The sequence below is a fragment of the Desmodus rotundus genome, chromosome 6, assembly GCF_022682495.2.
Source record: "Desmodus rotundus isolate HL8 chromosome 6, HLdesRot8A.1, whole genome shotgun sequence".
In the NCBI taxonomy this organism is placed as follows: Eukaryota; Metazoa; Chordata; class Mammalia; order Chiroptera; family Phyllostomidae; genus Desmodus; species Desmodus rotundus.
In genome coordinates, this window is record NC_071392.1 from 3,933,244 (window position 1) to 3,958,432 (window position 25,189).

The 25,189-nt window shown below is 48.8% G+C and overlaps 1 protein-coding gene across 2 annotated transcripts in view; it reads left to right on the forward strand.

The window, feature by feature from the left end:
* Positions 1 to 25,189, forward strand: part of DOCK4 (dedicator of cytokinesis 4) — a 318,642-nt gene that overhangs the window by 188,598 nt on the left and 104,855 nt on the right. For both annotated transcript variants that reach the window (XM_045197367.2, XM_045197368.2), the window contains exons 11-16: positions 406 to 538; positions 2,574 to 2,662; positions 12,709 to 12,834; positions 20,096 to 20,220; positions 20,986 to 21,148; positions 22,742 to 22,848. In XM_045197367.2, coding sequence (XP_045053302.2) covers positions 406 to 538; positions 2,574 to 2,662; positions 12,709 to 12,834; positions 20,096 to 20,220; positions 20,986 to 21,148; positions 22,742 to 22,848 — 743 coding nt within the window. The remainder of the gene's footprint in view (positions 1 to 405; positions 539 to 2,573; positions 2,663 to 12,708; positions 12,835 to 20,095; positions 20,221 to 20,985; positions 21,149 to 22,741; positions 22,849 to 25,189) is intronic.

Consider the following 25,189-nt stretch of genomic DNA (forward strand, 5'->3'; position numbering starts at 1 on the left):
CCTCCAGGGACTCTCAAGCTGCTTCCTTTCAAAGGGTAAACCTTTGAGCTAGCTTTTAGCTTTTTAAATACGGACATTTTTTAAAATAGAAAAACCAGCCTGAGCCTCCCGGGGCGCCTTCCTGAATCTTCGGGTGGAGGCTCCCCAAACATGGGTCTGGCTCTAGCCTGCACCTTTCCTGGATGGCCAGGGAGGCCCAGAGGTTCAGCTGATGCTCCAAGCTGCACCGTTGGGCCGTAGCAGAGGCGAGCCCAGAACTGCCGCGGCACTGTCTGCCGCCGGGACTCTGCATCCTTCCCACCGCCAGTGAGTTTCCTAGGGACCCTCTGGAGGCTGCTGTGTGTGTCTGGTGAAGAGGTTCTAATCGAGTGGCCTCGTGACCGTGTTTGCTTTGTTACCGGGCAGGTCGGATGGGGGCAGGAGAAAAGAAGAACGCCTGCAGCGTGCAGTACCGGCGGCCCTTCGGCTGTGCCGTGCTTAGCATCGCGGACCTGTTGACGGGAGAGACGAAGGACGACCTCATCCTGAAAGTGTACATGTAAGCTGCGTGCTCACGGAGGGGCGGGCAGGGCGGGTGCGGGGACACGTGGGCCCTGCTTGGTCGGTGACACTTCACAGGGGTCGTGGACGAGCGAGGGAGGGATGGGTCGGCTTTCTGCGCCGTCCCTCAGACTCCGAAATCTGCTGTCTCGCTGCGGGCGTGTGCAAAGCCCCACCTGCCCCTTGGAGGGATTATGAAGTTGGAACCCAGGAGGCAGACGGACAGGATCTCGGGTGGGTAGGGCACCCCCTGTGAATTTAAAATCCGACTCTCTGTACCTTCAGAGAGTTCATCTGTTCTTCAGGAATGCCAGCGATGGTGGTTAGAGAAATTCGCCAGCGCTGGGATAGGGACGCAGGGCACGGCAGCAGTTGATTGCCCCACGGTTCTGGAGGCCGTGCGTCCCAGGTCCTATGGGCCCTTGTGAAGGACAGTCTGCCCCACGCTTCCCTCTCTGAGCTTGTGGGCGTTTGCTGGCGATCTCTGGCATCCTGTGACTTGTAAATGCATCACCCACTCTCTGCTGTCACCTCCACGAGACACTTCTCCCCGTGTGTGTGTGTGTGTGTCTGTCTTTGGGTCCAAATGTCCCCTTTTCATAAAGACAAAGGACGTAGTTATATTGGGTTAGGGCCCCCCTAAAAATGACCTCACTGTGACTCGATTACTTGTGTAACGGCCCTATTTCCAAATAAGGTTTGCATTCTGAGGTGCTGGGGGTTAGGACTTCAACATCATCTTTTTTGGGGGGGCACAGTTCAACACACACTACACTAAGAAAATGCCGGCTGTATTCCAAATCCTAAATTAAGTGATTTTACAAATGCACATGGTTTGGGGTCCCCCCACTTCGAGCACCTCCCCAGGGGCTTGGACGTTGCATACAGCGGCGTGCTCAGAGCAAACCCACAGGGACGGGGGCAGTCCACGCTCCGGATTTGAAGACCTCGCCGCTGACCACCTACAGGCGCGAGCTTGCTTTAGTTTTCCGTTCCGGCTGTGGAGTTAATACATCCGCCCTGTGCTCACAGCTTTCTCAAATGCGGATGTCATACCAGGCTTCCAGCTGCTGTCTGATCCCTGCTGCAGGGCTTCATAGATTTATTCGCGCTCCAGCCCCTGCCCCCGAGCTGTGCCACACATTTCTAATTAGTGGGCAAAGATTTGTCTAGAGCCTGCGGTTTAGAGCGGGAAATGCTCTTGGTCTCTTTTAAGAGGGGTCAGATCTGTGACCTGGATTTTGAACTTGTGCATGTCTGGTAGTGGGTAGTAAAACCTGCTCCTTTTTTATCCCATGCAGGCCTCAGTGTCAGGGGTGGGTGTGAATCCATGGTAAGCTGATTTCCAAACTCTACTGGTGGTCATAAGGCATCGTTTATTGGGAACAATGCTGATAATAGCCAGCATTTCCTGGTGCTTACTGTGCAGAGAGCTGTGTTAAGTACTTTGTGCGTGTCCTGTGACTTTATCTTCTCTCTCTCTCTCTCTCTCTCTCTCTCTCTCCCTCCCTCCCTCCGTCTCCCTCCCTCCCTCTCTCTCTCTCTCTCCCTCTCTCTCTCTCTCTCTCTCTCTCTCTCTCTCTCTCACACACACACACACACACACACAAAACAGATGCTGTTGGCCCCGATTTATGCACAGGGCCAGGGGGCCAAACAACTTGCCTGGGGACACCAGCTGATAAGGACAGAATGAGACCAAAGTCGGCACTGCCTGACTCCTGCACCTGAGCTGTCAGGTGGCCGGGCTGAGTGTGTCCGGGTGTGCTTTCACACCATTAGCGACGTGATAGTCTGTGAGCTGTTCTTCCCAGGCACTTCTGGCGCGGGTCTGGGGGTCTGGCATCACCAGGTGGGCACTCTTGCTTACCTTGGGGCAACCCTGCTGACTGGCAGTCACGTGCCGTAGGTTGCTGGGGTCACCAAGGAGGTTTAAGGAAGTGCTTTCTGTCACAAAGAGCAGGTGCGCTGTGAAGGTCATAGCTTGATCTCACACATCATCCACGCCTAACAGCATGTTAATTTTCTCACAGGTGTAACACAGAGAGCGAGTGGTACCAAATCCACGAGAACATCATCAAAAAGCTGAACGCACGTTATAATCTGACCGGCTCCAACGCAGGTGAGTGTGGGGAGCGGGCTCCTCTCATCTGTTTGTCTGCGTGGAAGGCGAACGATCTGCCCTTCATTCTTCTCTTGTAACAAATTGCGCCATCAACATTCTCGTCCGTCCGTCTTCCTGTGCTGTGACAGAGAGGCTTGTACTGCAGCTCCCTCTAAAAAGTGCATTCCGTTCTGGTTTGGGACAAGGCCGAGTATCTGAATTTGTTCGACAGTGCCAGGTCTCGAGACCTCTGAGTTGTTACTGATTCCTCAGAACCAAATGACAAGGACACTGGGGGTCGTGACTGGTGGCGTGGAAGAGGTGTGGTGACCGAAACCTGGCTGGAAGGTCCAGGGCCAACATGCCTCGCTGCCTGCAGCTGGAAGCCACGTCACTGTCCCGACAACAGGCGTGCAGGCCCCACGTGGAAGGTGGCTCGGGACAGTGACGTTGGCTGCAGTGTCGTTTGGGTGGGGTGTGCACGCTGGTTCAGAGGGAACCGAAACGGGGCGCAGCATTGCGGGTCACGTATCGCGTGCCGCACGGTCTCATACCAGCAGCGCCCTGTGGAGGGTACCACTTTATGCAGCATATCTAGTTGATTCGGCATCTATAGTGATGCCTTTCAGTTTGGTGATCAGACAAAAACGTCAATATTGTTCACTTTCTACCTCCCTTTCACACCCCTTCCCCCCCAAAAAACTGTGCAGTCATGTGCTTCCTTTAATGTAAACAGACTTCAAATTAAGCAAGCTCTAACTTGAACTGAATGTGTGGTGTTGAAGACTGATGTCTAAAGAACCTGACCTATATGGGGTCTGTCCAGAAAGTGTCCAGACATGTACTTTGAAAAGTAGAGGCATTTATTGAAGAAGATGCAGGAAACATTGTACACAGGACAATGACATCTCCGTCCCCTTCAAATTAGGGACCTTGGGACCTCACACAAGTCTCCCAATTGCCATCAGCTTCCCCAACGTATTTTCCTGAATCTTATTGATGGTGAAATCTCTTCCCTTTCACAGATGATTTTAGTTTTGGGAAAAGCCAGAAGTTGCAGGACACAAAATCTGGGCTGTAGGGGGGCTGAGTCACCTGGATGATTTGATGTTTCACAAAAAAACTCTGTGTGAGACGTGATGCGTGAGTGGGCGTGTTGTAGTGATGAAGCTGCCCATCACCAGCTGCCCATCGCTGTGGCCTTCTAAATCATCCAAATAGCTTTCCACAGAGGAATGTTCAAGCTTAACACAAAATCTGATGCAAATTTGTTGCTCTACTCGCTCAGTCATTTTGAATACGACGGCCACACAGTACACATGCTCACTCAACAGTGTCTACCGCTCCCACTGACGAGTACAGTGAAGTCATCATTGTTCACACATGTGCATTCCAGTCCACTCTCCTTGGCTGCCAGGTTACACTGATGTCACGCAAACCGTTCTTGTTACATTAACAATGGCTGGACTTTTTCTGGACAGACCTCATAGGAATTTGTGGTATAGTCCAACATGTCAGGCAATGAGAAGAACCACAATTTAGATTCAGGGCACCTCTCTTCATGCCTGTGCCCGTCCTGGTAGGCCAGAAAGGCCCCCAGAAAAACGGGCTGCAGAGACTTAATGGGCAGGTCGGGCAGAGCCAGAAGCACTCACCACTCACACATGTGGCAGCGCCCAGGCTGTGGTGAGAGGTGAGGTCAGCTTCCCCCTCCCTCTCCCAAGAGACGGGAGGGAGCTAGGATGTTATCTGGTCTCACAAAGCCCGGCGTTCCCACTGAGTAAGCAAGAGGTGTGCACTCGCTGGTGTGGGCAGGGTCCCTGGAGGACAGGAGGCGATGGTGGTAGTGGAGTGCGGTGTGAAGCCATACGTATACTTTAGAAACTGGCCCATGCCCTCGTCTCCTCTTTGTCGGTGAAAGGATGATAATAGCACTTAACTCCGGGAAGGAAGGGCAGCACGTTCTGTTTGCTTGGGAGGTTCCCCAGGTGCTTGGTCGTGTTCCATGTGCTTAGTCAATTTTACTGACCACCTGCCTGCGTATTCTTGCCGGAGTCCTGGGGGAGACTACCAGAGAGTGAGGTCCAAACCACTTTATTCCCTGAGTGGTGCCGTTTCCTTTGACAGCCACTGTAGGAAATGGAAAGGCTATGATTGCATCTTTGGGAAGAGGGAGAGAAACCACCGGGCTGCAGAGCCCTCCCGCCTGTGACAGAATCTGGCCCCCATCCATTTTGCAGCCTGCGCGATGCTCAGATTCCTGGGCAGCCAAAGGTGTGCTGTGTGCATGTGGCTTCTGAGACAGAGCCCTGTCTGCTCTGCTGTCCTTCTGGCCCAGCCCCTCCCTCCCCGTCCTCTCAAGTCTGAGTCCCAGCCAGCGTCTGCCGGCCTCCTGCCCCTCCGGTCGCCGCCTGACCCCTTCTAGCTTTCTGAAGCCAAGGCAAATCCAGCTCTAGGCCTCATCTCTCCAAAGTATGGCTCCAGAGAGACGACGCTGAAGGAGAAGCTTTAAAAAAATAAATAACTGAGCCCTTTGCTCCTTCCCTGCAGTCTTGGTGGGTCACTGTTCCCCAGGCTCTGGATCTGCCTGCCTCCCGGAGGAAGGGCAGGGACAAGAACAGCGGGATGGTGGGTGTTCAGGAGCTGTTGTGCTTCGTCATTGAAAGGGGGGCTCTCTAATGACTTACTTAAAAATAATGGAAGAAGCAGGGTCCACGAAATTGAAGCGGGAAATTGGGGTGCCTAATGTCACACCCACTCCAGTGGTGAGCCACGCTGGCTTCCACTGTTTTCTCCTTGGACCATGGAATTGTTGATTAAAAAGAAGCGAACCAGTCAACCGATTTCAAGAGAATGGAGTTCCCTCAGCAACGTATTGTTTTCACTGCTTTTCCCTGCTGTTCTGAGGCCATTGGTACTAAAAAAAGAAGAAAAACAGATAACTTGAAATTAGGTTTAGAAGAAAATTCTTGATCTCCAGACCCTTACGATTGCTTGATGCCTCTGCCTCTTGGAGTTGCAGGCTAGTCTGCTTGATCCACGAGGAGAGTCTAGTTAACTGGTTTTTCCCCTCTCAGCCAGACTTAAGTTGCAAAGGTACATTAACCACTGTTTTCCTTGTGTTTAGAGACTGGGAGAAAATTGCGAGTGATGCACTTAACTTTTAAAGACAAAACAAAAACATCGAATTAACATATCTCTATGGTTAGATTTAGTTAAGTTGAATAACTTCAAATTTCCAAAGCTCTGCTCTGGGTGAATTTTAAAATCCAAAAGTAATATTATAAGAATGTCAAAGTCTAAAAATGTTTATTAAAATGGTCCTGGGTTAGGTTTCCTGAGCAAATGGTCGTTGTAAGTGTCGCCTCTGATAGACATTAGCAGGGAATTCTAGGAATGTGAAGGAAGACGGAGCCAATGTGATTTCCTGAGGCCGATTCCGTTCTGGGACTTGAAATAAATTCTGTGACAATTGTTGGCTCTGGTTCATTGTGTCCTAAGAGAGATTTCAAATTTTTTTCATATAATTTTGTATTAATGAAATCCTATTTCCTGTAGTTGACACATGTAGCTTACAACTAGGAGAAATCATATCTGCTAAGTAGGTCCGTTTGGACAGTCTTCTTCTGCGCTAGTAAGCCGAGTGTACGTGGCTGCAGTCCTGCTACCATCCCATTTGCAGAAGGACAAAGGGGATTACCTAGTTCTGACCCCTCAGTCCGTCCACAGGGGAGCAGCTGACCTCCGAGCAGGAAGTAGGTAGTGTTTTTTATTTGCCTGAGGTGAAAGGAGGCTTTGGAGAGACTTAGAGCACCCTATCCTCACATACCAGTATAGTCATTTAACTCACTATTACTGAGTTGGTATAATTCTTAAGGATTTGTCTCCATGCTGGAGGCTGGAGCGTTGCCTTTAGAAAGTTTGCTTTCCAACATTGTGGAAAGTGGGACTTTTTGGCGCCACCTATTGGCTGGAAATGTAGTATTTGATCCCCCCCCCATGTTTGGAATTTTCTGATTATTAAATCATGCTTTTTAAAAGTTTTTATTTTCAATTAATTTTACTTGCAGAAATGTTGCAAGAATAGTGCAAAGAATCCCTAATTTCTCAAAGGTGAACATTTGACTGTATTTGTTTTATCCTTCTTTTTCTGTGTATGTATGTATATACACACATATACATACTTTTCATATACATAGATATCTAGGGTTTTAAATATTTTTTTTTTGTGTGTGTATGTGTATTCACATTTAACATTACGGATTTGGTATAATCCTTAAGCATTACATATACACATACATACATACATTTCCCCCCTCAGCTGTCCGCCAGGGCTCCTCTGTCCTCTGTGTACTCTACCATGTAGCTAACACACCATTCAGTAGGCCTGGAGGGCTGGCCATTTTATTCCACCATCTTCCCTGCTCATGTCTCCACTCGGGTGTCTCCTGGTGCTTCTGGCCTTTGCTCCGCTGACTCGCTCCCCACAGTGTTGCCTCACTCAACACCCCTCCCACCAGACACTTGGCCTCCTTCCCTCCTCGGCTCCAGAGACCCTGTCTCTGACCTCCCTGTGGAAACGCCTCGCCTGACCCCACAGGCTCGACTGCTGCGTGCAGCCAGGCGTAGCCTTGACAGTTCTGGCTTTGAGTTGGACCCAAGTCACATGGATGCTCTGGTGTGTTCGTTTTACAAGTCAGCGATCTCACCCTGTGGATACTACATACAACATTTATAGAACATAAAATAGTACCTGAAGCCAGACTCTGGCGTGAGAGTTTGTAAATCAAGCACAGAAGAGGGAGTAGAAAAAAATGTTTTTGCTCTGATAATGAGGTCCTAAATACTTCAGAAATGAACAGATGTTACTGAAGATAATTTTTTGAAAGAATTTAATAATGTCATTGTTAGGAAGTTTTGCTGATGTGTTATGATGTTTATAATGTTGCCATTCAAGTTCAAAAGTCCCTGCGATGGTATTTTTGCCCTTAATGCCCACCTCCCAAAAACAGACACAGTGTGCAAGCACCATTAGGAAATAATGCTTTCAGAGTTTCACTGTGCGGGGTGGCAGCCTGAGCAGCTGGCTGCAGGGACCCGCTCCAAATGGGAACAACCAGAACTGGTAAGATCATACTTTAGAAAAGCATTGAAGCCTGAAAATGTTCCTAAAAGCGTACAGCAAATAGATAAGAACAGAGCGCTCCTTCTCCTCCTGGCTCTCAGTCGTGGGATGCTGCCTCTCACCGGCAGGTGAAGGCTGCCAGCTTTTCTCATCTCCCTTAGTTCTGAGTGGCCGAATTCTTGGCAAAAGTAGTGGACAGGTTGGGGCTCCCTTCTTACACCTGACCCCCACTCACAGGGCAGGGACTGTACCAAGGATTTTAGGGTGTTGATCACCCCAGCTCGCTGGTTTGATGGAGGTTCCCGTGAGGAGAGGCCAACAGAGAAGACCAGAGGTTTCTGCCCCTGCCTCACAATCTGCTCATGAGGCAGGGAGGAGCCACTCTAGTAACTGGGCCACTGTAGCCGTCTCCAGCCCTGCAACAGTGGAGTGGAGATTTGGCCCAGGGGCAGAGGTCATCGTCCACGAGAAGAAGAAAACTCAGATGCTCTCCTGAAAGGAACTGACCTTATTTGAAACAGAGTAGGAGGAAATTTAAGCCTGTAGAAACTCTTGAAAACAATGGAGATTTGGGGGGAAATAGGGGATTTTGTTTTTGAAAAAAGAAGAAAAAATGAAGAGACTCTCAGAAAAGTGGGAGATACTATCCAATGCACTGATATGTACAACTTGGGAGTACCAGAGGAGAGGACAGAGAGAGGGGCAGGAGCAGGAAATACAGATAAAGAAATACTAACAGAAAACTTCCCAAGTTTGATGACAGACGTTAATCTACATATCCAAGAAGGTCAATGATAAACAAGAGATCCCCACTTAGATGCATCATAGTAAAAATGCTGAAAAACAGACAAAATCTTGAAAGTAGCAGAGAAAAGCTTCTCCTCACACACACAAGTCCCAGTTGAGAATATCGCCTGAGTTCTCGTAAATGCCAGGATGGTCAGAGAGCTGTGATGCTTAAGTTCATCTCTCTCGTTTCTGTCTTAAAAAGATGATGGGGCTGCAGGATTCTCCCATTAGACATGAAAATTCCAGTTTTTGCCATTAGTCTGAATTTATACTGACTCAGTAGTTTGGGAAAACCTAGTCATAAAATTCAAAGTAAAAAAAAAAAAAAAAAAACTGGTCTGGGTGGAGTAGCCTGAAAAAGTGTTCGTGTGTAATCACTGGGTATTGCCACTTCCCCGCCCATGGTGCATGGGACGAAAGGGCACCTGCTGGAGATGAGTCGCAGTACAAGGAGGCTGCAGTATCAACGACGAAACCACCTGCAATGAGGCCGAGGACGCAGGTGCAGCCAGTGGGAGTGACGACCTCCGAGAATTTTAGGTAATAAACTGTCACGAATGACTAAACCAGAGGTGGTGAGACAGACTCATGACGAGAAAGAAACAGCCCGAAAAGACGCACAAGCGGAGTTTTCAAATTCATGCGTCGGTGGGTCTGGCATTGCTCGGGGCACTGGGAGTACAGTACTGGACGGGCCGGTAGAAGCCCTTGTGCTCCGTGGTGCTTAGATGCTAATGGTGAGGAGGAACCAAGTAGAACTGCAGAAGTTCTTTTACGGGGGTCATTGAAAAAAGGGTTAGTGGACTGCGTAAATACTGCACGAGCACAGTTGAAAACGGAATCAATAAACTGAAATTATAGCTGGAAATATTAGACTGTAACACAAAAGGAAAGCGCAATGGAAAAATCTGAATAAACACTTAAAGGAGAAAGGATTGAATGAGAAAGGTCTGTAGGCGTCTCGTAGGAATTCCAGGTCCATGTGAAAACGGCAACATTCGAGAACAGTAGTTTGAGAATCTGCAGGAGCGTGGCAGAGAGTCCTCAGGTAGAAGAGGCAGACGTCACGAGCAGGGTAAACAAAGGCAAAGACGTCACATGAATTGCGGTAGACTCTAGGACACCTAAGACAAGAGTAGGAACCAGAGAGAAGAAACTGATCACCCCAAATGACACCCTAGTCTCGGCAGCAGTTACAGAGGTCAGAGGTCTCGGCAGCAGCTACAGGGGTCAGAGTGTTGCGGGGCAAGATCTTAAACCTGCTGGGGTAATGGCCAGCTTTGAGCTCCTTATCTCCCCAACAGTTATTTAAAAATGACATTGAAATAAATAAATTTTCAGATAAAAGTGGAGTAAATTTCACACTCACACTAAGATAACTAGTTAAATATAAAAAACAGAAATAATATATATAAATTCCAAAAAGGTAGAGAGAGGGGAGCTAAGAAAATGCCATTTATGTAGAGCATAGCAACAAAGAAGGGAAAAAAAAAACAAGAAAAAAAGGAAATTCATTACAATTGACAAACACAAATTCCCCCTCATCAAATTCCATCTACTCTCCTCCCAAGGGTATATCAGAATGTGCCACTTGTTCGCAGCTCTGGCTTACGACTCTCTGGGCACAAAACCAGCGTCCCTGCGTTGCCGGACTCCCAGCATCTCCACACATCTGCCTGTGCACCTACTTGTATTTATCAGTTACATCTCCGTCAGATCTCCTGGATTAGAGTACTGTTCTCGAGAGACAGACGTGCCTTCAAAACCTCCACGGAGCGTCATCGTTCCAGTATCCAGGAGATCGGCAGTGGCTGGCTTCATCGCGTGGCTACCGAGCCTATGAAAACGAATATTGCCTTTGTGGACGGCACTTAGGGAGCATTGCACGCTTTCTGATGGAAGCTAATTCGCTGATGTCTGTGACAGGGAGGCACAGAACAGTGGCGAGGCCTAGCAGAAGAGGCAGTCTAGTTGGAGCAGCAGCTAACGTTCTGCGCACCTGCCAGGTGTCCCCCACAGTGTTGTGTGGAGTTGGGACGCGGTGTATTGTTAATTCACAGATGTGGAACCTGTGGTCACGTGGAGACAGGGTCATGCAGCTGTATGGAAAGCTTTTCAAACTGCACGCCTCGTCATAACATGGACCCGGTATATTTACCACTGGTTTCCACTGTTGCATTTCTGTAGCTATTCCCAGCTACATGTAATTTGTTCATTGGTGGCAAAATGGCTGATCTAGTCTGAAATTAGTTTTGCCAGCTATGTATAAATCATGCTGTGTTTGCCATTTTTTATGTAAAAGTGCAGAATTTCCTAAATTTCAAAGGATACCTCTTCTAGAGTGAGTTTGCTCCAATTCCTAGGAAATTAGAGCTACAAAATAATAGGCCCCTTTTTCTGTAACAGATACAAAGCCTTGTTTCCCTGTCCTGCTTCCACAGGTGAGCTCGGCCATGGAACCTACGCTGTTCCCGAGAGACTCCAGATCAATCAGCGACTGCGATTTATTTAAAATTAGACACCAGGTCATCGCAGTTGGGTCTTCAACATCTAGGGTGATGAAAAAAAGTTCAGTTTAATGATTGTTTCGTTTGATAAAGGGGAACATTCCTCCCTTAACTATTTTCTTTTGGGTCCTTATATCAAGGGCCAGAAAAAATGGGTGATTATATGACATAATGGTTCGATTTCATGAAATTAAAAATTTCACCTTAATCTTCAGCTTCTTTGTTGTTGGATAATCCCTGTTTAAAAAAATGTGTCTTCCCTGAACTTCCAAATTCCCTTGATCAATACTACTTTCTCCTTATTTTAATATTCCTATTATACACTGATCCATCTACTTGATATTCTATGTATAGATGCGTCATCTTACTTCCTTGTTTTTCCCATTTTTATGGGATTTATGGGGTGACATTTGTTAGGAAAGTTATGTAGGTTTGGGCAGACACTTCTATAACACGTCGCCTGCATGCTGCGTTGTATGTTCTGTGATGATGCACTGTGTCAGGCACACACAGTGCCAGCTCCCGATGATGCTGGTGATGATGTGACAGTGTGGGCAGGTATTTTGAAGACCAGAGGACAGAGTGGGAGGAGATTCGAGATGCCAGTGATGGGGGGAGGGGAGTTGGGGAGCGTGAGTCAGAGACTGCTCTGGGATGGAGCGATTGTAACACACATTAGTGAGTCTCCCCTCTCTCCCACCCCGGGTTTTAACAGGAGCCAGAGTTCTGTGTATGAGGACCCTAGTTCCTCTGGATCATCTGGGCCCTTTTTGTCCCCTAATTCAGTCTCTGTGGCTCTCAGAGGACAGACGTGTGTTCGGTCTGTTGCTGTCACTCATCCTGCTCAGGTGGGGAAGGTAGAGGGTAGCTGGGTAAAAACAGGCAGCGGATTCCATGGAAGTTCCTGAGTACCTGCCAGGCTTCACTGCATTCTCACAGCACTCGGGCATCAGCACCTGTGGAAGCAGGAGGACACAATGATGCAGTCCGGTCCATCTTCTCCTATATCCCTGCCCCTTGGATAGGTAGGCCTTCTCTAGGTCAGGTTGGGGCCCCAGGAAGCCTCCGCCTTCTCTGAGCCTAATGCTTTCTTTTAAAACAAGTTTTCTTGATGTTTCAATGACTCCATTGAAAAGCACGCAAACACGCCCAGAAACCCTGCTCTTGTGGTTATTGTTTATATGGTTGAAGGATGGCGAGAGGAAACCCCTCATCCAGATGTACATAGGTACCTTTGGTTCCTCTTTCTCGTTCCCATGTGATCGCATCATTCTCGCCCTCTGTGTGTGCCGGCAGCGTGCTGGGACTGTGAGTGGTGAACAGGAGGGCAGCTCACCCAGTGGAGTCAGGGTTTCGTCAGCTGCGGAGAAGAGACCGTCAAGGCTGGAAGCCAGCCTTCCTCTTCTTAGAGTCCTGCCGTAGGGTGTTGCAGTGGGCGTGAACCTCCTTAGAAATGGGAAAACTCAGGGAGTCAGGCTAGAAAAGTCTGACCTAGATATTCCTGCAGACTCTGCTGACTTTGTTTAAATAGGAACCCTTCGTTTAAAATAATGGAGCCATTGATGGGGCTTGGGGAGGCTGCTCCGTTCCCGCCCCTGCTGACTCCAGCTCTGCTTTCCCCTGTGCCCTCTCACTTGTTTCAGGCTTGGCGGTGTCCCTCCAGCTGCTGCACGGAGACATCGAGCAGATCAGACGCGAGTGCTCCTCCGTGTTTGCACATGGAGTGTCCGTAACGAGGAAGCTGGGCTTTTCCAACATCATCATGCCGGGTAAGTGACTTGTGACGAACCGCAGGATGAAATGCAGGTATTTTGTCTGCTGTTGACACGTGAGACATTTTTCGAATTTTGAAGAGTTCTGAAGTGCTCTGCTGAAGAATGGAATGAAGTGTCGTCTGTAGGTGACTTGAAGTGGCATGGTGTGTAATGAAACCGGTTTTACCACAGGCTAACGGGTGCAAAGGATAGTTCGGTTTCTACGGCATCTCTTTAGTGTTACAACACAATGACTTTACTCAGGGACCTTCTGTACGTGATAATAAGCAACAGCTTTTTAACGGTACTTCTCCAGTTTGATTATATGAGGACAGGGGCCTTGCGGTGGGTGTGGCTGCCTGTCGTTATAACCACGGTCAGAAAGAACACTGAGGCAGTGTCCAGAAAAATGTTGCCCTTGGGCGGAAAATGGCAGTCACTTGCGCAGAGGAAATCCGTATAGCTTTGACAAGAACAGTTATGGAGCAATAGTCAGCCCTTCGTGGAGAGGTTTCTCGCCAGGTTGTCTGTGTGTGTGTGTTTCCGAGTAGAGAAGGTAGGCGTTCAGGAGATTCCCACTCTTGTCACATCGCGAGGTTATTTGAATGTCGAATCGCTCTCTTGGGCCCCTGGATCCAGTACAACCAATGCCATATCGTATACCCACCATGCTGCAGTTCTTTTAAGGAAAGAGGCCGGGGAGGAGAGTCACGCTCCTAAAGCAAATGCCAAGTTGTATTTTCTCAGGAAGCCCAGATAAAGACGTCTGCCATTGCTCTCGATATTCGTGGGGAGCAGACCCTCCCTGTCACTGTTTCAGCCCCGAGTGTAAAAGCTGGTGGGGGGTTGCCAGGACGGGGCCCAGCCCAGCTCAGAGTTGCTGGGAGGAAAGACCTCGCTTGGTGCAGATGTGCCCTGCATGGTCCCCTGCGGCCTTCTGTGACTTTCTGATGGTGTGTCACCTCTTAATGGAGTTTGTTCATGCCCGGGGACTAGAGCAGCCTGGGAAGGTTCTGGATCTGACCCAGCTGAGGGACCATCCATGCATAATTGTCCAAAACCACTGTTTACAAAGCTGTGAACTTGGTGGCGTGTTATTCCACTGCTCTTCCCTTCAGGTGCTATAAATAACTGGTATTTCCTCTTTAGAAAAAAAGAAAAAACTGTCATCCCACTGGGAAGCAAATTGATGGGCAAATCTAATATAAAAAACATATTTTAGCACAGAATGCAGCCAGCTGCTGGAAGAATTCCTCAGCTTGGTCTCTGGGCAGCATCGTTGAGCAATGGAAAAGCATAAAGCAACACGACACTCCACCGGCTGAGTAATTGTCTGGGATGTGCTTGCTCGGGACGCTTTGGTCTGGCTTTAACGGTGGACATGAACTTGCCGTGGAATTAGGCTGCACCGTATTTTAACGGTGAGGCCCTCACTGTGCAGGGGGTCCATCCTCCCAGCTGCAAGTCTGCAGTGCCTTGAATGCAAGGGATTTTTTTTTTTAAGCTATACCTTCTTTTTCCTCGTTGGCTTCCTAATTTTCCCAATTAGATGGAGAAGGGAGAGATGTATGCATTTAATTAAACAGCTAAAAGCAACTTCAAAAGTGAATGAAATTTTTTCCACTGGCAAACACACAGTCATTGTTGTGTTTTCCTTTGTTGTTTTCAGAACTTTGTTGGGTCAGTTCATTGTCACCGGCGGCTCTACGGAAAACGAGCTGAACTGTTTTGTGAGAAAATGCACGTCAGCCGCAGTTCTGATCCCGGCATTGCGCTGACGGTCAGCTAACTTGATGCTGTCATTCTTTTCATTTGCTAGACTTGACCTTCAGGGTTCATTTGGGTTTTGTTAGGGGTCAGGACAGGGGAGGCAGGCGGTTGTACCAGCTGGACTGAGTGCGTCCGCAGTCACCGCTTCCATGCAGAATGGAATATCCGTGGTCCCGACACTGAGGGGAAGGACACAAAACCCTTCTTGAGGATCACGGAATGGGACAACAAGGAGATGAATTGTCACCTCGGTCTCTCCTGGTATAAGGGGGGTCTGCTCATGGGCTTTCCTGCTGCCACGAAGCCGTTTCAACACTCCCTGTGGCTAAGGGTCGTTCATCTTAAGGTGTCCAGTTTCCAAAGAAGAAAAGCCACTTTCTGTGATGCCTTCTGTGAACTAATTAAGTGAAAAAAATTCCATAGCCTGGCTCCAGGGCCCGTGAGAGAAGGAGCAGCCAACACCTCGTAATCAGTGCTCTCCAGCGGGACGGTGATGCCAGCCACATTAACAAATGTAGGGAGAAGGAGGTGAAGTTCATTTAACAATTTATTGTATTTAACTCAACACCTCCAAAGTATCATTTCAGCAGGTAGTTCATGTGAAATGGTCTTAATGAGTCATTTTATACTCTCTGTTTCAACCTAAGTCCCTGAAGGCTGCTTGTGTTGTACAGTCACGGCCCCCCTGCTCATCCCAGTCCCCTGTCTGGGGCTCAGCGGCCACACGCAGCAGTGGGACCACATAGGACGGCCAGCTCTAAATGCCTCAGCCGACGCTGTGCAGAGCAGCGCCCGGGCTGGTGCTGAATATCGGAAAGGATGGCGTTTCCGTCCTGCAGACGTTTTGCAGTGCAGCTGGCTGCTGTGTCAGGAATGTCCTGGGAGGTCAGGCTGAGCCCTTCCCTCCCCCAGGGTCTGTTCTGACTCTGAGTTGATGATTCTTTCTAGGCATGTTCTCATCATGTTCTCTCTCCTTCATCTCTCCCTACTTCATCGTCCCGCCTGTGCCCTGTCCCCTGGATGCTTGTTCTCGCCTATCAGCTGGTTAAACTGTCCTTTTCAAAATTCAGTGACTCTTGTCTCACCTTACCCTCTGAGAGGTCCTGAGGCTGTTCCCCCGATTTACGTTCTGGATGATACGGTGCCTGCCCATCTCTGTCCTGGAAGGACGGTCCCTAGAACTGGAGTCAGGGCTTTGGGGCTAGTCTGGCCAGTGCAGAGCAGAGGAGGCCTGACACGTTTCTTGCTCAGGCATATGGCTTCTGGTGACAAAGGCTGCGTTTCGCTAGCTTCCTGGATGGCCGTTCTCATCCTGTCGAATTACATTTTTGTGGGTAGGGTGAGGATAGTGATAATACATTCAACACATTTCCTAATCACCTCACTTCCGTTTCCTCATCTGTAAAATGAAAATAACAAGGCTTTCTTACAAAGTTGCCGTGAGGGTGTAAGGAGATGTTCTGGTTATAGCACTTGGCCAAGGACCTAACTACTGTCCACCCACTGCTGTCTGCCACCGCCACCATCATCAAAGTTCACACACAAACAAAACAAAAGAACTTGGTCTTTTATGCAAGTTAATTTTTTTAACTTTTATTTATTTTTAAAGAGAAAGAAGGGGAGAGGGAGGGAGAGAGAGAAATGTCGATCTGTTGTTCCACTCACTGATACATTCACTGTTTGATTCTTATGTGCGTCCTGACTGGGAATTGAACCTGCGACCTTGGCTCACTGGGACGATGCTCTAACCCACTGAGCTACCCAACCAGGTCACAAATTCTGTTGTTTTTAATGGAAGGACAAGAACTTTTCTTTTCCAGCCCCATAAATGTCCACAAATATGCAGCACAGCCAAGGCCTTGGGCCAGCCCTGGGGTGGGCACTGTGGACTCCTTCATGTGGTGACCACACGCCCTGTGCCCGACTCCAGGACGTTCGTGGGACAGAGCCGAGGATTAGTGCGGCGCAGGTCAGATTCACAGGGTGACGAACTTGAGGCAAATGTTGCCCGGAAACTCGCGTTTCGTGCTGGTGCGGCGCATCCATTTCGTGCTCTGTTTCCCCCTTCGCTACCCACGATGCTTTCTTAGTGCCGCGGGCTCATTCGTCTTCCCCAGAGCCGACCTCACGCGTATTGGTGTTAATTTGCACTTGTTTCAGCCTCCTCCTTCAGCATACTCTGGCAAAATGCAGCGCCTGCTCTATTGGAACAGAGCAGCCTGCAGCACCCCTGGGGGACCAGTGAGGATGTCTTCAGGAGCCGCGTTCTTACTGCCCTGGGTTCTCCTGTCAAGGAAATCTTACTGTGGCCTAAAAGGTTTGCAGAAGATAAAGGGGTTACAGGCTTAGTGACAACTAAGGGGCAGAGAAGTAAAGCCCGTGTGCAAGGAGTTTAGTTTATGATTGTGTTCTGTTCCAGAAGTCCTTTTGTAGGGCGCACAAGTGGCGTAATGTGTGAGTAGTCTTGCCCCGCCTTCCCTCTCTCCCAGCCCTGCCTCTGCCTTTCCCCTCCCCTCCCCCACCTTAAGAACATGAAAACTCGGGGTCCAGAGCTTTATATTCCCCGGGTTAGACTAATGTCCCACAGAGCGGACAGCAGCAGAGAGAGCCTCGAATCCAAATGTCCTTATTCCTTTGACTCTGCATCCACGGGGCTTATTTGAACTCAGAACCTCTTCTGAGTTCTGAAGAAATAGAAGAATCCAGCGAAGTTACGAGCTAAACAGGCTGTAGGGGCTGGTTTGGGAAGCTAACACCATTTTTAATTTGCTCCTTTGCCAAAATGCACCACAGCTGACACAGATCTCTCATCTTCTTGGAGAGGTTTCTCTCTTGGTCACCCCCACCGCCCCCATTTGACCACACGCCCCTCCTTCGCTGCCCTGCCTGTATCCATGGGGCGTATCATTATTCAACATGCTGTATGCTTTCCTTCTTTGTCCAAGACCTCCCCTGCTAGAATTGGCTCTGGAGGGAAAGGACTTGTAACATAGTAGGTGCTCAAGATGCACTTGCTGAATGGTTACACGGAGAAAGAATTTGGTGGCGCTGGGCGTGCATGGCTCTCCCTGACCGCCACGCCCCTTAGGGCCCAGCCCTCAGACGGGAAAGCAGGTTGCCTGGCAGACCTCCCTCCGCTCCGCCTGCCTCTGCTCCACTTGGAGTCGCCCTGTCCTTAGGACAGACGCACGTGGAAGTCCCCTTCCAAAGAACACTCTTCCTTCTGTGGGTGCTTACTCCCCCTGTGGTGCGGGTGAGCTTGTTTCTCACAGAGAGACATTCCCCAGGTTCAATGCCGTGGCCACGCTCCCCATTCCTCCGCGTGCTCGCGGTCTGTACGCGGCGTGTCCCGTCAGGCGCAGAGGGATGTTGCTTTTGGTGGCTGTCGTCGTTTGCTGTAAGGCGCCTTGAAGTGAGTGTTGGTTTACCTGCCACATCTACTGGCAGGAGGACTGTTGTCTGCTGTTGAAACGGCACATGTGCCGACCGTTATTACTGTACTGGCCGCCGACCATTATTACTATACTGGGCCTGTTTGGAGTTGGAACTGATGGATTCAGAGGACAAAGTTTGTGAGTTTGCCTTCATCTTATAGTGAAGATGTTAAAATGAATAGCATTAAAAATGTGTGTGTAGTGGTAGATATATATGGTAATAAAATACACTGGGTTATAAAAATCTTGCAAAAGTGTAAAATTTACAAAACTTGTAAAAAATGGAATGAACCTTTCCATTTTGGAGGTTCGATGGAATGAACCTCCAAAAACTTTCAAAGCATTCAAATGTAATTTTAAGGGTGTTGAAACATGTTATTCTTCTTTTGCAATTCCAAGTTCATTGCCTTCCCAGGTTGATGTGTATGAGCTGTATGAGAGTAGTAGCCATTTATAAGACAGAGATCACTGCGTCCACAGTTTCCACAAATGTATTCTTTTATGTACTCCTTGGAAAGGGTGGTTATGATTTATTTCACCCTTTTGAGGAAATATTGCTATTTGCAACAAGAGGGATGGATCTTAAGAGTGTTATACTAACTGAAATAAGTCAGGTGGGAAAGGAGAAGAACCATATGATTTCATTTATATACAGGATATGAAAGAAACACACAGACACAGACACAGCCAACAGCATGGTGCTGACCCTGGAGGAAGGGGGTGGGGGCGGCAGCACAGGGTAGAGGGGGTGGTAGATGGTGATGGAGGAGACTAGACTCGGTGTGGTGAACACAGTGCAGTATACAGACGCCATAGGATAAAGTTCTACACCTGAAAATTATGTGATGTTAACAGTTGTTAACCACTGTTACCCCGATACATTGATTGAAAAATAATAAGATTTTCATCCTGCTGAGGACTCAGTTTCTCTTTTGTGGCTCACGTGTTTCCCGGTCAGCCTGGGGCATTTGCGACCGATGACACCATAACAAGCTGGTCCTTGTGGGGGAGGTGACTAGACTGAAATTCCCCCGTGGATTAGAAAGCTCAGGTGTTTTTTCTTGTCCACACTGAGGTCAGGAAGTTCTATAAATCTCCCAATTGCGTGCATATTTGTGTGGCTATTGCTGCTTCTGGTAATTCGCTTTCTAATAGGAAAAAAAGAGAATTGCTTTTGAAAGCCATGTTAAGTAAAAGTAAGTTCAGCCTTGCCACCCTCACCAGCATTTACCTTCCAGAACGTTCTAGTGGCACTTTGCTTTCATTTCTCACTCCGCTGTGTGCTCACCACTTACTCCCTCTTCACTCTGGGGAAAGCAGGCAGTCGGCGTGCCTGTCTGAGTTTGCTGGTTGGCAATGAATTTCTCCTTTTTCTTGCAATAATAAGAAAAGGGCGATGTGAAAAAGCATTCAAGCTTTACAGATAACCGATAGAGGAAAAATAGATGGTATGTGTGTATGGAGAATGTGTCTGTTTGAATCCAGGGCCTCTCTTGCTGGTTTTATAGCTTCATGGCAGAAAATACTCAGCGAATGTGTCTGTATGGCTGAATTATTCTCCATCTGCGTCCATAAAGCATGAATCGGATTCTCCCGGCTGTGAGATCATTTTGTCCAGGTGCTTGGGAAAAGACTTCCACGTAGCTGGACCCTTGGTGGCCTTGTCATTTTCTGCCGTTTAGATATTCCTTCTCTTCTAAGTGTTGCCACTGTGAAGTGTCAGGGCCGGTTCCTCTGAGCCACCCCTGCTGTCATCACACCTCATAAATGAAATGAGAGAAATATGGAAAAATGGTGAAATTTGACCACACCTGTCTTATTCAGCCCTAGTATTTGCCTTCCAAATGGACATTTACAGTATTATTAATTCAGCCTAGCAGAGGTGGGCCTGTTCTTTTCTTGGAGATTAGCGGTGAGGGCGGAGACCCCTTTATAAATATATAAATAGAATGTATTTCACTTTTAGTGTGTGCTATACCCCTGTATTTTATGAACTGAAGTTTTCCTTCATAGAGCACTTTATTGCACGTCTGAGTATATATAAACTGGTTTTAATTTTCCTCTCCCACTAGGTGAAATGAGGAATGACTTATACATCACCATAGAAAGGGGAGAATTCGAGAAAGGAGGCAAGAGTGTGGCCAGGAACGTGGAAGTGACGATGTTCATCGTGGAGAGCAGTGGCCAGACCTTGAAGGTGCGGTAATGTGGGGAGAGGCGACTCCGTGTCACTGCTTTGGGCCCGTCCATAATGAGATCAGCTAGTTTCTGTTCTTCGTTGTTTTCCATCTTTTCCTTCTCTACCCTTGTGTGTTTTTAAAATCATTAAAAGGCCTTTCAGAAAGGAGAGTCAAAAAGCAGAAAGACTCCTGTCTTTTGTTTAGTTGATCGTGTCAACCAGTTTCTCATAGCAGGTAGTCTGTAAATACAATGTTTTTACGCCATGTCATGTTTTCGCTTCCATCTGCAGTGGTTTTGGAGGCGAATACTTCCTTCTGGCACTCAGTGAAAACGAAAAACAAAACCATCACACCTTCAATCCTACGTATTTCACGTTGACCAGACGAGGGCGTGGGGCGTGGGGCATGGGGCATGGGTAGTGGGAGAGACGGTCACAGGGCCTTTTGTGGAAGATGCTCTGTGTGACCCTGGGGCCCATGGGGTGTCCCAGGGAGGCACAGCGCGGGCTTTCGCTGTGGAGGTCGAGACCTTTGCCTCGGCCTTGACCTTCACATGGGGCTTGCAATTGCCCATCTTGCCCACACTCCTGAGGGCCACCCTTGGCACAAGAGGCCCTGGGACACCAGCCTCAGAATGAAACTTCCACAGCTGGCTGGCGGGTCACGCCCTGTGAAATGGATGTTACTTGGGGAGCAGGCAGACTCAGCAAAGCAATTGCTCGTCTGCTTTCACAATAGTCTTGCAGGGGTGCTGTTGTGAACCGGCCCGTTTTCTCTGGCAGGACTATATCTCCTTCGGCTCCGGAGAGCCGCCCGCCAGCGAGTACCACTCCTTCATCCTGTATCACAACAACAGTCCCCGGTGGTCCGAGCTGCTAAAACTGCCCATCCCTGTGGATAAGTTCAGGGGCGCACACATCCGCTTCGAGTTCCGGCATTGTTCCAGTAAGTGTTCTGTGCGGTTGGTGCCGTCGTGTGGGGCGGTCTGCTTGCTGAGCTGTGACGTGGGTGGGTGAATGTGCAGGGTGTGGTGATGACCCAGAGGCCTCCGGGAGGGGGACCCCAGAGCCTGTGGAGTCTGGAGAGACGAATGGGCTCACTTATTCATGAGGAACCAATAACTTCCGTGGAAACATAGAGGGAAAAAAATGCCTATGGAAATCTACAGTGTGCTCCTTAAATTGATCACTTTCATTAAAATCAGACCGTCACTTTCATAGTCTAGAAATGTTAGACAGAAAAGGAAGACACAAACTTGACTGGCTCCGGTGGTCTAAGGCAGCCCTGATGCATCATCCAGTACCTCTTCTTCCAAGAGTTCACCCAGCTCTCGGGGGACCCTCCAGGACCTCCCTGGGTGTGTGAAGTCACCAGGAAGGCCTCGGCTTGACGCAGATGTATGTCTGATTTGCATGTATCGGCGTCACCATGCAGCCTCAGGCAGTGTTCAGACGAGAATTGGTCTGAGGGGCCTTCCAGGTGATGTGAAGCAAAGGCCTGGTTCTACAGACCCCGAAACCCAGGCATGGAGATGTGACAGGGTTCATCTGGGCAAACGTTGCTGCCCGTAAAATCGCCATTTCTTGCCATCTCTCTTTTCATTCTTTTGTACTCATTACCGCCTTCTCAAGCCCCCTCCTTGCCCCCACGCCCCGCCCCCCCCCCCCAGACTAGGGACCCTCTGCTACTCCGTGTGTCACTGAAGTGCATCTTACTCTTACGCGTGACCAGAAGTAGCAAGCCCCTGTGCAGTCCCAAAGGGACAGAGGCATGGCCAGGTACCTGTGTGGTGACATCATCACCTGCAAGCTGTCGCTCAGGCAGGATTCGGGGGGAGGGACTTTGTCCCTGGGACTACAGCATATGTCATAATTGGCTCGGGGAGCTCCGTAAATCAGCTCTTGTGGACGTTTCAGGATGGAGGGAGACGACTAGCGGGCTCTTACCTTTCTTCCAAATCCCCAGAAGAGCTCATGGCCCCACGGGTTCTCTGTCTGCACCCCTGTGGCTCTAGGGAAGGGAGTCCCCAGGGCGAAGCTTAGAGGCTCCTTTTCCACAAGTTGTAAGCAAACACATTTCACGTGCATTTGCTCATGCCTTCGCTCACCTGTGTGATCGAGGACCCGCTGTGGTTTTGGCACTCTGCGAGACACCAAGCTTAGAATAAAATAACAGATAAGAACCTGGCCCTCCGTGGGGCTTACATCCAGAAGTGGAGGTGGGATGTGAGAAGACACCAGCAATACACAAATTCACACACACACACACACACACACACACACACACAATTTCATATAATGAGTCCCTTGAAGGAAATGAGTTGAGAAGCTTAACTTGCTGAGTCAGGGGCAGGCCCCTGGGGCCGGAGGGAGGCTCCTGTAGACGGAGCTCCATTGCTGTCAAAGGAGCTGGTGAGGCGGGTTTCATTTCTTGATTGATAATCACCCTTCTTGACAACCTGGGTCCCTGGACAAAATTGTGTAAGCAGGTGCTTAAACAAGCAAGTAAGTCGTCTTTTCTTTCTCTTTCCCCCCACAGCGAAGGAGAAGGGCGAGAAGAAGCTGTTTGGTTTCTCCTTTGTCCCCCTGATGCAGGAGGACGGTAGGACCCTTCCAGACGGCACACATGAGCTCATTGTGCATAAGGTAATGGCAGCCAGGTGTTGGGACGGCTGCGGAAGCCCGGCAAGTGACTGACCCACTGTCTTAGCGCAGCTCTGCCGGAGACACAGTAATGACTAGAAAGAGTATTCCTTTGGGAAATTGCTGGCAGGGAGAGTGCTTTTTTTAGAAAAAGTATTATTTCTATATTCTGTGTCGTATTCGAAAACATTTTAAAGGTGATCTGTTTCTCTGTCTAAATTTAAGTGTTGGGGTTCTGGGTAGACCTCAGAGTCCTTTCCATTGTTATGATGGGATTAAGTAAGATTTACCAATAGGTTCTCACACGCCTACTTATCTTGAGCCTTCTTATCTGGAGCCCCATCCCCCAGAGGTAGCTTTCCAAGGTCAGTGGTGCATTTTCCCTACTGCTATTCTCCCTGAGCAAGCAGAGGGCGGCTGTACTGCGATTTGATAACTTCAGCGGTTCTTTCTCTCTATTGTTTGCATCAAAATTTGTCCTGAGAACATTGGGGATGAAGTATATACCATAGTAGGCAATGGAAGGAAAATTCACAAAGCACGGGTCCTTAGCTGTCATCTGAGAATACTGGTCATTGCCTCTGCTTTGAAGAGTGACTTCAAAGTGCTCACAGAGTTAAAATACAAAGACAAACACACTTTGAAGCGGAGGAAGCAATAAAAGCAACTGAGGAGCTCCATGTCCCAGCCACCTAAGTCGGTCACCTCACGGTTAGGTGACAGGCCGCTTTGGTGAGATGTAGGATGTGACAGGCAGCATCTTCAGGAACAGTTTTCCGAAAGACATGGCCGTGCTCTGTCCACATGTCCGTGACGTTGCCTCTGTGGAACATGAAACCGTAACTCAGAAAGCACAGAGCGGGGTCCTTCCACTGGGAGCCCGGGTGACCAGTGTCACAGAGGAGAAAGAATCCTGCTTGATGGCAAATCAGGGGTGGACTCACTGCCTGTGGATTGGGGGGTGTTTGGGGCTGGTGCTAAGTTTCCGGTGGAGTTCAGGTTCACACTTCTAAGTGACTCTGGAGAGAATATACCAAGAGTCTCATTGCTGCCCCGAGACCTTCCTGCACTGGAAATGCCAGGCGGGCAGGGGGCGGAGCCTGCTCCTCCGTGGGAGCAGTGAGGAAGCCAGCTGCTCCGGGCTCCCAGACAGAGAGCCGTTCTACTCCCATAACAGAGGGCCTGTGGGCTGGCTGCCCGTGAGCAGGGCCAAACTTTTCTCAGAAACACAGCTTTGAATCCTCTCAAGCCTATGCCTGGATTGTCACTGAGGGTCCAAATTCTGATCCCTAAAGCAGAGGAGAATTTATTTGAGCTGGAACAGTTTAAAGGGCAGGTGTTCCCAATGACCTCGCCCAACCTCAGAGGAGGCTCAGGATGGTGTCCGTGGACTGGCCCATCTAGGGCAGACCTGCAGGGTGCGGGTCCCCGGGGAAGCCTTAGCTCCCCAGGAAAGCCCTGCAGGCCCAAGTCGTGTCAGGTTAGGGCTGTACTGTGAGGCTCATTTAAACAGGTGTAGGACACTCGCCAAGCATACGACTTTTGTTCTGGGTCTAGCTGAGGACAGAGCTGAGCCAGCAAGCTCAGTCTCAGCGAAAGGCCCAGCAGTGTATGATTAGGGAACCGGATTTTGGGCATAATGCGGAGCCTTCCTCTGCGTGGCAGGAAGACACACGGCCTGCTGATAATTGCAACTTTGAACTTCATTGTTTTTTAAAAAACTAGGGGAAAAGAGATGAGGGAGGAGTGGATTTCAAATGACTGGGTGAAACACGTAGCCCACTCAGTAAGGTGTTGAGGGGACCAGTTGGACATCGGGAGCAGAGGAAGAGCTAGATTCCAACTCCAGATTTAGTGTAAAAACATAAAACCAGAAGAGCCTTAAAACTGTGAGTGAACATTTTGATGATACTTTGCACGGGTTGGCACCAATGTTAGAAACAACTGCAGAAAATTGCGAACTGGGCTACATAAAATCTAAACTTCCTTATGGATAAAGCCATCGTGATTAAGGCTGAAAGACACGTGCCGAACAAGCACAGCTGTGAGACAGTTTACAAAGGGTGGTGATTCCCAATTCACCACGAATTATCACAGATCGGTAAAGAAAGAAAAATTGATAAATGCTACAAACAGGCTATTCAAAACTAGTAAATACAGGCATATAAAATATATGAATAATCAAAGAAACATAAGTTAAAAAATAGGAAATCTTTTGGCCTGTTCCTGGTAAAGATTTTTAAAGCCCAGAATTGGACGGGAAGATTACGGGGACCATGAACCCCCTCTTGCCTTTACAGAGGGAACGTGAATGGTATTGTCTTTCTGGAGGGCAGTGTGGTGA